The 11,179-nt window shown below is 57.8% G+C and overlaps 1 protein-coding gene across 1 annotated transcript; it reads right to left on the bottom strand.

The window, feature by feature from the left end:
* Window positions 1-8,227: 8,227 nt before the first annotated feature.
* SMIM33 (small integral membrane protein 33) lies at window positions 8,228-10,278 on the bottom strand. Its single transcript, XM_054217902.1, has 2 exons — window positions 10,151-10,278; window positions 8,228-8,666 (listed from the first exon to the last, which is right to left on the bottom strand). The coding sequence occupies exons 1-2, from the start codon at window positions 10,207-10,209 to the stop codon at window positions 8,228-8,230; spliced, it is 498 nt and encodes a 165-aa protein (XP_054073877.1). The 5' UTR covers window positions 10,210-10,278.
* Between the last annotated feature and the right edge of the window lie 901 nt (window positions 10,279-11,179).

The raw sequence follows: 11,179 nt of genomic DNA, 5'->3' as shown, positions 1-11,179 counted from the left end.
TATGGAAACCCCACCTACAGGAAAAGGGAGGACCGGGCTGGTACAATGCCTGGGCGGGGTGGGGGCTCGTGGGGGTGTGGAAGGGCCCTGGGTTTCCAACCTGCAGGGACCACCACCACCGCTGCCTGCTGTCACCTGCAAAACGCGTTTTTACAGATGGCACAATCCCTGCAGACAGTCCCCAACCCATCTGCAAAGCCTCGGGCGTTGCTTCAGGAAGACGTCTGCAAGGACCAGCGATGATGGACTCCTGCTCTTGCGTTATCCCAAAGACTTGTTCCCCACGCTGTCCGATTCCTGACTTTCTTCGATTTATTTTCATTTTGTCTAAATCCCTGCTCCTCGCTCTGCCTTTTGCCGTCAGTTTTAAAGGGCAACGCGCCCATGCCACCTTTTCCAACATACGGCTTTTGATTATGTCATTGCATCGCTTTCATCTGGACACACCACGGTGACCTAATGAGTCACTGGGAGAGCTGCCACGTCAAACACGGGCCGGGTGGGCACGCGGGAAGAAAGGAGCCTCTGGCAGATGCGAGCTGTGTCCTGTCCGGCCTCTCCCCGTCCCCTACGTCCGTCTGTCCTGGCCAGCTCCCCCGGCCTTGGCACGTGCTCTATCCCCAACTTGGCTCTGCTTTGGTACCCCCAGGGTCACTCCTCACCCAGCGCTGATTTTGCACCACCCAATCCCTTCTTTGCCTTATTTCAACACCTTATCCAGAGCCCCCACCCTGGCACAGCCGTACCGCCCACCCCCTGGCCAGCCCTGCACTAGCATGAAGGTGTTTCTTGTATCCCTCCTAAGCAGGCTGGGGAGCCCGCTTACCCCAAGCTGGGCTGTAATTCGGGTCTCGAGGTGATTGAGGTGTCCTCAATGGACAGTCACTGCAGAAGTTTCCCTGGCCGTTACAGAGAGCAGAGCATCCTCATGGTGGGGTTTGAGTCCCACCACCCACATCCCCTTTGTCTTGCTCCCCACGTCTACCAGGCAGCTTCCAGCAGCCCTGTGCCTGCCATTAGCGTCCCATGCCCAGCTTGTCCCTCTCCTGCTGCTTTTCCAGCCTTGATACCCCCGTACCCCCCTCCTATTCCCATCCCTCCCTGCTCCCCTCGCAGCTCTGCTTTTCCCAGTTGAGGGTCTCCATCGCCAGCATCCCTGCTCTCATCTTTTTTCTTGATTATCGTAAATTTTAAAGCCACAACGAATGGCAAAAGCAGAACCACCCCCGTGCCGACCAGCCCTTTCACCCCAGGTGGGTCAGTGCCACCACTCAGCACAGCGGGAGGAAGGGACGACGCAGGAGACCCGGTGCTATTCCTGGGCTCGGCCCCAGCTCCAGGTGACCTTTGCCAAGTCATTTCCCCGCTTTGTGCTCTCGCTTCCTCCTCAGCTGAGCGAAGGCATCCCGCGGGCTCTCCCGGAGGGATGCTCTCCCGCTCGCCGGCTGCCCGCCGAGCTGCGGACGGAGAATCGGATGTCTCCCAGCCCGGGCCCTGCTTTGGGGCGGGGGGGTGGTGGGAAGGCTGTTTCCTTCTTGGGGGGGGGGGTGTCTCATCCCGCCACCTCCCTTTTTTTATGCCTTCCTTTCTCGGGGATGGAGAGGAACAGAAGAACCGCACTGAAATAACACCAAGGAAAGGAAATAAATCTTATGCCGGAGAACTGCGGGGGGTTCCCCAAAGAGCCCCGCAAGACGAATCCTTCTCCCCATCGCCTCCCGGACCTTCTGCGGAACAAGCCAACCTCACCAAGTGTCCCACATTTAGCCCAGCGCTGATGCACCAGGAGATATATTCCCCCGACACCAACACCCCCGTGTGCTGGTCCCCACTCAGTGCAGCCCCCACCCCACCAGCCGGAGGGATGAAGCCCCTTTAGGCTGCTGCAGCCCCAAACCCCTCCTTTTTCTCCTCAAAGGCAGGGAGGCAGATGGGATTTGGAGCAGCAGTTTGCTCAGCTGCCGTAGGGACAGGCTGATGTGACAATCCCGGCGCTGGGAGAAGCCACAGTCACCGAGACGAGGGCTGTGACCCCCTCCTAGCACCGTCCCCCACTACCAGCTGTGCTGTCCCCACTCCGGCTGTGCGGATACCGGTGTCAGATGCCCAGGAGAAGAGGAGCTGGAGGAGCCAACGCGTTAATTACTATTGATGCTTCAGGAATGAATCCCTATAGACCAGACCCGTGGCCCCGAGCCATCAGGACATCAGCAGTCCGCAGGGAGGACGGCTGCAGGACGCAGCGAAAGCATTGCTGAGCTGCAGACCCCGCCGGCCGCGTCTCGGTGGAAGACGCAAGGCAATGCTCGCAAAGAAAAGAGAAAAGAAAAACGGGGTGGAGCCGAGACCTGCCAGAAGCAGGCACAGTGAAATAAGATGGGGTGCTAAAAACCGAACGCGGCTCCTCCCTTTTCCTGCGCACACGCAGGCAGGTTTCCAACGCGTAGGTGCTCCAAGACCTTCACAGACAACGTTGTGCCTATGAACATACAATATCCCCCCCAGCTGCACCTAAAACCCATCATTTAAAGCTCAGAAAGAGCATCAGTTACACTCAATTATTGCGGTAGCGTTCATCAGCTTCTGCCTGATGCCATCAGTGCCCGAAGCAGATGTAAACGCTATTTAGTGGTGCGAAAATCTGGCTCCTCTGAAGCTCAGCTGCTCTCCAGGCTCCGGAGGAAGACACAGGGGACGCCCCAACCTCCCAGGGGCGCAGAGCTGTACTCGAGGCACCACGCGCTCGCCGCGAGCGGCCCAACCACGTTATTTCGAGCTCCGCTGCGCAGCTGGAGGTCTTCAGACTTTGTTTGGACATTTTGGGGTGGCTTGGTGCGAGCCGGGAAGCACGAGCTGTGCTGCGCGTCGCCAGCAGGGTGCATCGGGCAACATAAAAATGAGAAGGGAAGAGAATTTTCTTTCTTCCTTTTTTTTTTTTCCCCCCCAAATCTGATAATGAAAAACAACATCCAAAGGAGAAGAGTACAAAATGAGCATGACTAAAGACACGCCAAGATTTGGCCTCATTAGGGTGCTCAGGGCTCCCCAGACCCTGTGGGCCCGTTCAGGGAGGCAGGATTTGGTCTCATCTCTGCTCTGCAGCTGCTCCGTGGGGTGGGAGATGGTGTCTGGGGGGCAGGACACAGAGGCCGTAGCCAGCGGGATGCATCCCAAGGTGGGACGCTCTCTTCCAGGTTCGGCTCCGGACCGCAGAGCGCCATCCTCAGCAGGAGGACGGCTGCGAACGTAGATGGAGCAAGCAAAAGCATGGCTGCTTCTCACCAGCGGGGCCCTTACACCAGGGATCACGCTTTTTTTCCCCCTCAACTATCCCAATTCTCAGCCCTTCAAAGACAGGCTTTGCTTCTCTAGAGGCTTCACTCCCTTTTCAGCAGAAAGAAAGTATGTTTTCTCAATCTCTCTCTGTGCATTAGATGGTTTAGGAGCTGGGTGCGGATGGGCGAGGTGGCCCAGGAGCTGCCCCATGCTCAGCTCCCTGCCTGGGGGGGCTCTGGGGGCACCTTTCTCAGGAGGAAGGGAATGATTCAGCCTCTCACACCAAACAGCGAGCACACAAATCTGCAGGAGGTGGATGGACCTTCTCTCAGGGGGCTCTGCCTCTCCCTCTGCCCATCTTCTCCGTAAAATCAGAAGCTGACACTGGCTGAAAGTAACCTTCAGGTGCCACCTGGTCCAGCCGCCCACCCCGATCAGGTCCCTTTTGGGCTGGTTGCTCAGGACCTCACCTGACATCACAGTGAAGACTTCGAATCATAGAACTGTTTAGGTTGGAAGGGACCTTTCAGATCATGGAGTCCAACCACCAACCTAACACTGACAAGACCACCACTAACCCATGTCCCTCAGCACCACGTCTACATGTCTTTTAAATACCTCCAGGGATGGCGACTCCACCGCTTCCCTAGGCAGCCTGTTCCGATGTTTGATAACCCTTTTGGTGTAGGAATTTTTCCTAATATCCACCCTAAACCTCCCCTGGTACAACTTGAGGCCGTTTCCTCTTGTCCCATCACCTGTTCCCTGGGAGAAGAGATGGAGCCTCCCTGGCTACCCCCTCCTTTCAGGGAGCTGTAGAGAGCGAGAAGGTCTCCCCTCAGCCCCCTTTTCTCCAGGCTGAACACCCCCAGCTCCCTCAGCCGCTCCTCACAGGACTTGTTCTCCAGACCCCTCACCAGCTCCGTTGCCCTTCTCTGGACACACTCCAGCCCCTCAGTGTCTTTTTTGTGGTGAGGGCCCCAAAACAGGTCACAGTATTTGAGGTGGGGCCTCATAGTGCCCAGTACAGGGGGGTGATCCCTCCCCCGCTCCCGGCCGCACCATTCCCGTACGGACCCTCCTCCAGCAGCGCCTTCCCGGCGCCGGGGAGCCCGACACCAGGCGCATCCCTCCGGACGCGAACTCACCGCAAGTGCCCCCTCACCGAGGGCGGAGGGAGGCAGAAGTCGCCATCCCGGCCCGCTGCCCGCCCCCCCTGCAGCCCCCGCCTCCGCCGCAAGAGCCCACTGCTGCCCCGCGCTGGCCCGGCCCGCCGGGCAGAGAGCCACCGAGCCCGCGGGCGAGCAACGAACCGCCGGCCAGGGGGGGGGGTCTCTGCCCACCCTCGCCCCAAGGCAGAGGTTCCAGCGGGGCTCAGGTGGCTCCCGGCCCCGCAAGGAGGCACCGGGTGATGCTGCAGCCTCTTCCTTCCTCCCTCCATCCCTCCATCCCTCCCACCTCAGCCGATGCTCTGGGTGCACCCCTCGGTTTTTGCACAATTTTAGGCAACGCTGCAACATCATAAAGCAAAGCTTCCCCCATCCCCACCCGCAAAACCCCCCTGTGTCCGTGCAGGGGTTGCGTAGCTGTCCCCTCTCCCCGCCCCCCCCCAGCAGGTGAGCGCCCTAATTAGCAGGGAAATCAAAGGAGGTGCAGGCAACCCCTAACCGGGGCAGGGTTAAGAGGTGATGCAGCAGCTTTTAAAAAGATCCCTAAGGCACAAATCTGGCTTCCAGAAGGGCAACCGACTGTAAAGTCTCCATCAGCTCCTGCTTGCTGTGCTCCAGGAGCCTCCCCCGTGCAGAGGGTGTGATAAGGAGAGTTATTGTTGCTCCGCGTTCATAAAAAGATTATTGTTAAGGAGGGGAAGAAAGTTATAAGGGAAATAAATTGGAACAAGCTCAGTGTTTGAATAGAGAATAATGACATTACGATAATTTGCATGCAGAGCCTCCGCCGCTCGAGAACCCTAATGTATTTTATAAAGCCTTGTGCTACAAAGAGCAATCCTATAAGCGGATAGCGGTGGAGTTGGCCAAATATAAAAGAGGAGAATCTGTAAAAATGGCATTTCATTGTGTAGGAGAAAGCGGCGAGAAGCAGAGCTGGGATATAAGCCTTGGTGTCCTCCTGGAGGAGAAAGCTGGCAAAAGGTTGTCGCTTGCTGATAGGATCCGGTTTGTTGTTACGAGTCTAAATTTTTTTCCTGTATTTCAAAATGTTATATCTAAATGTCTGTTTGCAAATGAAATACATGGAAAAAAAAGAAACCTCTAAAGGCAAGAACTTCAATACTTGATCTTTCCGGAAAAGGTCTTACAGGAGGAAGGGTCGCTACTGGACCGGGCCGGAAGGATCAGAGCACGGGACCAAGGGAGGGGACGCTGGAGCCCCATCGGCACCACCGTTCACTGCCAGTTATATTTGCTTTTAGTTTGACAATCTGAAATACCTGAACGACGGCAAAGCTTTTGGCAACAGTGGGGTTTCCCCAGCTGCTCCTCTGTAGAAGTGATAGATCTAGGCCACAGCACGCTGGGACACAAACCAGACCTTTACGAGTTCCCCAGCAGCTGCAAATCAATGATTTTTAGTAATAACCACCCATTTTATCTTCCTCTTTATTAATATTTGGAAGTTTTTAATCTTTTCTTTGCAAACACGATGTTTCCCTGCTGCGGTTGGCCTTCAGCGGGTGCTGCCACAAAGGCCCCCGTTTCTCCGACTGAAGACTTCAAATGGGACCAAGCTGCTCCCTGACCCAAAACGACACAACCACAAAAGTTGGGTGACGCCTCCGCCGGTTCACCCAGGACGGGTGTCACCACCTCAGTGCCCAGCCGGTGTCCCCGAGACGCGGAGCAGCCGGCCTGGGTACCACGGTGGGTACCTGGGTACCGGGTGATGGTCCTAAGGTCTTCTCTTAAGCTCCCAGAGCAAGCCCTCATCCTCGGTGTGGGTGACACCTGGGTTATCACAACTTACATCCGTCATTTAAAGAGGTGTCCCTGGAAGGTGGTTAGCTCTTCAGGTGGTCCTTGTTAATTCGGGACATATAAAAATCTGATCTAGTTAAAGATGCCCCTGCTTGCTGCAGGGGGGTTGGACTAGGTGACCTTCAAAGGTCCCTTCCGACCTGACGCATTCTGTGAGTCTATGGAAAATCAGCCCAACGCAGACGCGCAAAGGGCGATGGGACTCTCAGTGGTTTTCAATTGCAGTGACAGACCTTATCTCCTCTAACGCAGGCGTGGGAAAGCTGATAATGCACTATCACCTCTGGAAAACAACAGGGAAAACAACCCCCCCAAAAAAGTCATATAAATTACATTTATTGTAAAGACTAAAATTTTCCAGCAAGTCCAACCACTACTTAGCTTTAAAGTAAGTGAGAAAAGAAGCTGGAAATAAGCGAGAGGAAGGATGCTGGAGCATCTGCCGTGTCAGAAATACCTCCAGCACCCAGAGGAACAGGTAAAACATGCCGTTTCTTGTCCAGCAGTGCACAGGGGGGTCTGTGCCACGGATGTGGTTTAGGACGGACAGGGATCTGGCTTGTCTGTTTTGGGATGGGGAGAGGCAGGAACCATATTTTGACTCCTGTGACTATTCAGCAAAATCAAACCTTGAGGGTGATCCCAGAGGCTGCGCTCCCTCCCCAGGGACTGTCCTCCGAGCCCACACACTGAAGACAGGCTTTGATGTCCAGCTTCCACTGATCCAGGAGAAACTGAGACCAATTTCTTGTCCAAAGCGATGCCCAGCACCATCAGAAAGACTCCCAGGGCTGAGCAGGTCACCGTGGTCTGCTACCACCAAGGAATTTCAGATGAAGTTTCACCCCTCCATCTGCTCCCTCTGTGCCACCTCAACAAGCTTCTGCCCATGGTGACCGAGCCACATCAACGTCAATCCCAACATTGCTGGCTACGCCGACCCCACCGTCGCTCCCTCCTCAGCTGGGACGTGCCCTGCTGCTTCCAATGCTGAAACCATCCAAGTGCCCAGGTCCCCGGGCAGAGCATCCCTTGGCACAGGGACAGCAGACGCTGCTGGGGACAACAAAGACGACCACAATGAAGAGGACCTCAGGTCTCCCCATCCTTGTCATCATGCACAGAGATGTTGCAGGCTCTGCCCAGAGACGTACGTGTTTCTCCACTGGTGCCAACACCTCGAGATGTTCATCCAACAGCAAGGAGGAGGCGATGTGCCGTTATCACCTCTCCTGCCTCTGCCGTGTCACCTCTCTTCTCTCACCCACCTCCACGGTGAGACCAGACGCATTGTCCTCTGCTGCTGGCTCCACCGCTGAAACACCAAGGTTGAGGTGCTGCCTCCTCTCCTCCGGCTGTTTGCCTCCTTTCCGGGGCTGACAGGGAGAGGACAGTGTTTCAGCCCTATGATGGAGGGAACAGGGCTGCGGCGTGGAGGAGAAGAGGGGCTGGGGGCTCTCCTGTGCCATATAAAGGGCACAATGAGGACACCACGCATGTGGAAACACCTTTAATCTGGAAAGCGATTCCAGATGATGCAACTTCCAGCTCCTGCCAAGGGGCCGAGCGTACGCCCAGTGCTCCCCAGCTGGAGCAAGAACCGAGGCAGATCTCCTGGGCACTCCCAGGCAGCGTAGGACAGGTAAAACGAGGGCAAGAAAAACCAGAAGAGGTGCTAACGTCGTCCCACGCAGGCTGACCCAGCCCCAGAGCCTGGGCTGGGGACCCAGCTCTTGCCTGGGGTTAGTGGCACCCCCCGGCTGGGCTTTTGGGGGCTGATGGTGCATCACCGCAGTGACACTCAACCTCCTACCCGAGCCTAGAGGCACAATCCTGGGGAGCTAAAACCTCGGCGTGCGGGAACTGGTGAGTCTCAGGCTAAGCTAACGTCCCAGTCACTATTTTTCCAGTGGGACGTGGTCCCTTGAGTCCTGCCCGGGTGGCCCACAGCCTTGTCACAGGTAGGTGATCTCGATGATGTTGGGCTCAACGCTCCCGCAGGGAAGGTGATGCCTGCAGGAGCACTGGCAGCTCACCCTGGCCGCGTCCATGCCACCCGGCTCCTGCTGGCATGGCTGGGCAGGTGGCTTCTTCTGGGAGCCCAGCTTCTTCCAGTCCGTGAGGTGCACCCCATTGTCCAGGTCCTGCGGCATGGGCTCGTGATAGAGGGTGATCTGGACAGTGCGGAGCTGAGGGCCGTAGTGCACCACGAGGATGATGAAGACAGCCAAGAGGACGAAGATGACGACGATCACTGAGATCATGGGCAGGGCATCGGATTTCTTTGTCATGCTCCGGACAATGGAGACGGGGGTGAAGGCGGCGGCGTCCTGGGGCTCGGGCTGTCTCAGCTGGCTGCCGGGGGCAGAGGCGTTCATGGCTGAGCAGGCTGACCTGGGACAGAGAACACGAGGTGGAAAGGGGTGACCACCGAGCAGAGGCCACCCGGTGTCCTCACCTCCTGCCCTCGACTCGGCAGCTCCTGCCTGCGCTTGTGTCTGCCGGGGAATGGGACAGTCCCGTAAGTGCTCCCTCCCTCGGGCTCGTGGGACGGGGTAGATTTTGGTGGTTGTATCTGGGGTTGTAGGATTGTGCCCAGATACCTTCAGCCGGGAAGGTGATGCCCTGCACCCCCGTGTCCCAGACAGCTTCAGCATGGGGCTCTTCCCTCCTCGCTACCCCTTGCTCCCTGGTGGGGAGCCCTCCACCCTCCCCTCTTGGCCCCCAGCCCCACGGTGCTAACCCAAGACCAAACTCCCCGGGGATCTCCCTGGGAGACCCAACCCCACCAAAACACCCCCCACCGAGGCATCCTTCACCGCAACCGCAAAAATCCCACTGGAGCCAGCATGGGTGGGAGCCGGGGAGGGGGAAGAGGTGGGAGGCAGAGCCCTCCCCAGCCCTGCGGGGGTACCTGGGCGTCCCTGCCGTGTGGGAATCATCCTCTCCAGCGGCGAGGCTGAGGGCAGGACCAGCAGAAGAACCTGTGGGATGGTTCTCCGGCGTAGGTGCAGCCCGACTCACCTCGCAGGCTGCCACGTCACACCTCGGCCCCACACCCCCCCGGGATTCCCCGGGGCCGAGGAGGAAGCGCCTGCTCATCCTGGCGAAGAGGAGAGGTGCTCCCTTACCTTGCCCGGTGCCACATCACCGCCGCCACCACCCCCTCCCTCGCTGACACGCACCCTCGCCGGAAAAAAAACCTTTCCTCTCGCCCCGCTGCAAGACAAGCGCCCTTTTGTTCGGGGAGAAAGCACCTACCGCCCCTTCGGCTGCACACACGCAACCCCCGGCTGCCCAACGGCAGGAAACTTCCCTCCTTCCACCCACCCGGCGTTAAAATTTAATGCGGTTAAGAAATGGGTGTAAAACAAAAAAAAAAAAAAGAAAGAAAAGAAAAAAAATCACCCTTCTTCTGCAGGTGAGCTCTTTGCACAGCCTGGCAAAGCGTATCCAGGGGCTGGGAAGACCCTCGCCCCATGAGATGATGCAGCCCAAGGGCTGATGTTCTCTGCCAGGGGGATCCCACTGCTGCGGGAGGACCATCCACCAGCAGCGCCGTGGGGTCACGCTGAAGATGTTTTGAAGCTCTGGACCCTGGGACCCGCTGTGGGTTGCGGGCAGGAGCCAGGTCGGTGCTCACACATCCCTCCCCTCGCGCTCGCAGGGATGCCCTCGAGTCCGGCAGCATTTTCCCCCGCGCGCAGGCCGGTACCATCCCCCTGGTCCAGGGATGCCGGGCTGTCGGACCCTCTGCCAGCTGGGGTGACCCCGAGCACATCGCAGAGAAAAGATTGATCCTCCAGAGCTTTATGTCTGCAAAGCCGTTAGGAAACACATCTCTCCATCTTTCCATCCCAAAACAGCACTGCTCTTACCTGGAGGCTCTCAGCAGATGAGCTGGGGTGAGTATTTGGGCTCCGTCTTTCCCACACATGGGGAGGACGGGGTGGGAAACGCCTCTTCCCCCATCCAGCCGAGTGTCCAGAAGAGATTTGGCCGCACATTAGAGCTTCTGGGAATTTGCACTCGTTTCGGCATTCGGTAAAACCTTAATCTACGGCGTAATCTCTGAGCATCACATCTGTGCAAGGGAGAGGAAAAACGGGGCGGGGAGGCTGCTGCTCACCGAGGTTTTGTAAAGCCGAAGGGGCTGCTGGTTGGTGGGGGCAGCTTTCGGCCTGACGGTTTCCTCAGGGTTTCGGAGGTGTTTGAGGAGACCCACCGAAATGTAAGGAGCCGCGCAGCGCCCGGGACATCTCTCCCTCTGTTCCTGCTGCTGTCTCCTGGCCGTGGAAAGCAAGGATCTTGCCGGGGGTGTAAGACACGCTCCATGCAGGGAAGGAGCAGCTCCGCCGCCCTCAGCCGAGCCAGGACACGGGGACGGGGCTGTGACGAGAGGCTGGGCTGGACCGCAAGCTTTCCTCTGGGGTCCCGGTTGAGCTCCTGCAGGTTCACACCACCCCAGCACGGTGTTACGCGGATCAGGCCAGGCTCCCAGAGGGGGTGACAATGCCACAATCCCAGGAATTTGCATCCCGAACCCTCCGAGATGGGAGGCCACAGGAGCCTTTCCCACATGGGGACGCTAAGACCAGCCACCCCGAACCCTTTGGGCTGGACTGGGGGCAGAACTGGCCCATTTTTCCAGTTCCTGCCCTTGTCAAGGAACCGGGGTTGGGGTGAGTGAAAGCCTGCCGTGGGCTGCATGTCCTGCGGGGAAGGATGCTGCTGCCCCCTGAAAACCAGTGTCCCAAAGCCAGCACATCCCGGTGCCCTCTCTGGAGCTGCACAGGGAGGCGCGGGGGACAGGGCAGCACCAGCTGCTGGGTTACCCCGGCCCCAGGAGGAGGAAATATTTCCACATCCCTCCCGGAGGTGTTAAGAAACCCCCTCTCAGGTGGGAG

This window comes from Rissa tridactyla, chromosome 11 (genome assembly GCF_028500815.1).
Source record: "Rissa tridactyla isolate bRisTri1 chromosome 11, bRisTri1.patW.cur.20221130, whole genome shotgun sequence".
Classification (NCBI taxonomy): Eukaryota; Metazoa; Chordata; class Aves; order Charadriiformes; family Laridae; genus Rissa; species Rissa tridactyla.
Note: the sequence above shows the minus strand (reverse complement) of the source record. Positions and strands in the feature narration are given on the sequence as shown.

What these genes read in the sequence shown, in the direction of transcription:
- SMIM33 (XM_054217902.1), bottom strand. Translation starts at nt 10,209, where the DNA reads ATGTGTGGGAAAGACGGAGCCCAAATACTCACCCCAGCTCATCTGCTG. An exon ending in CATCTGCTGAGAGCCTCCAG is followed by an intron (nt 8,667 to 10,150) that starts GTAAGAGCAGTG and finishes TCTCTGTCCCAG; the next exon opens with GTCAGCCTGCTCAGCCATGA.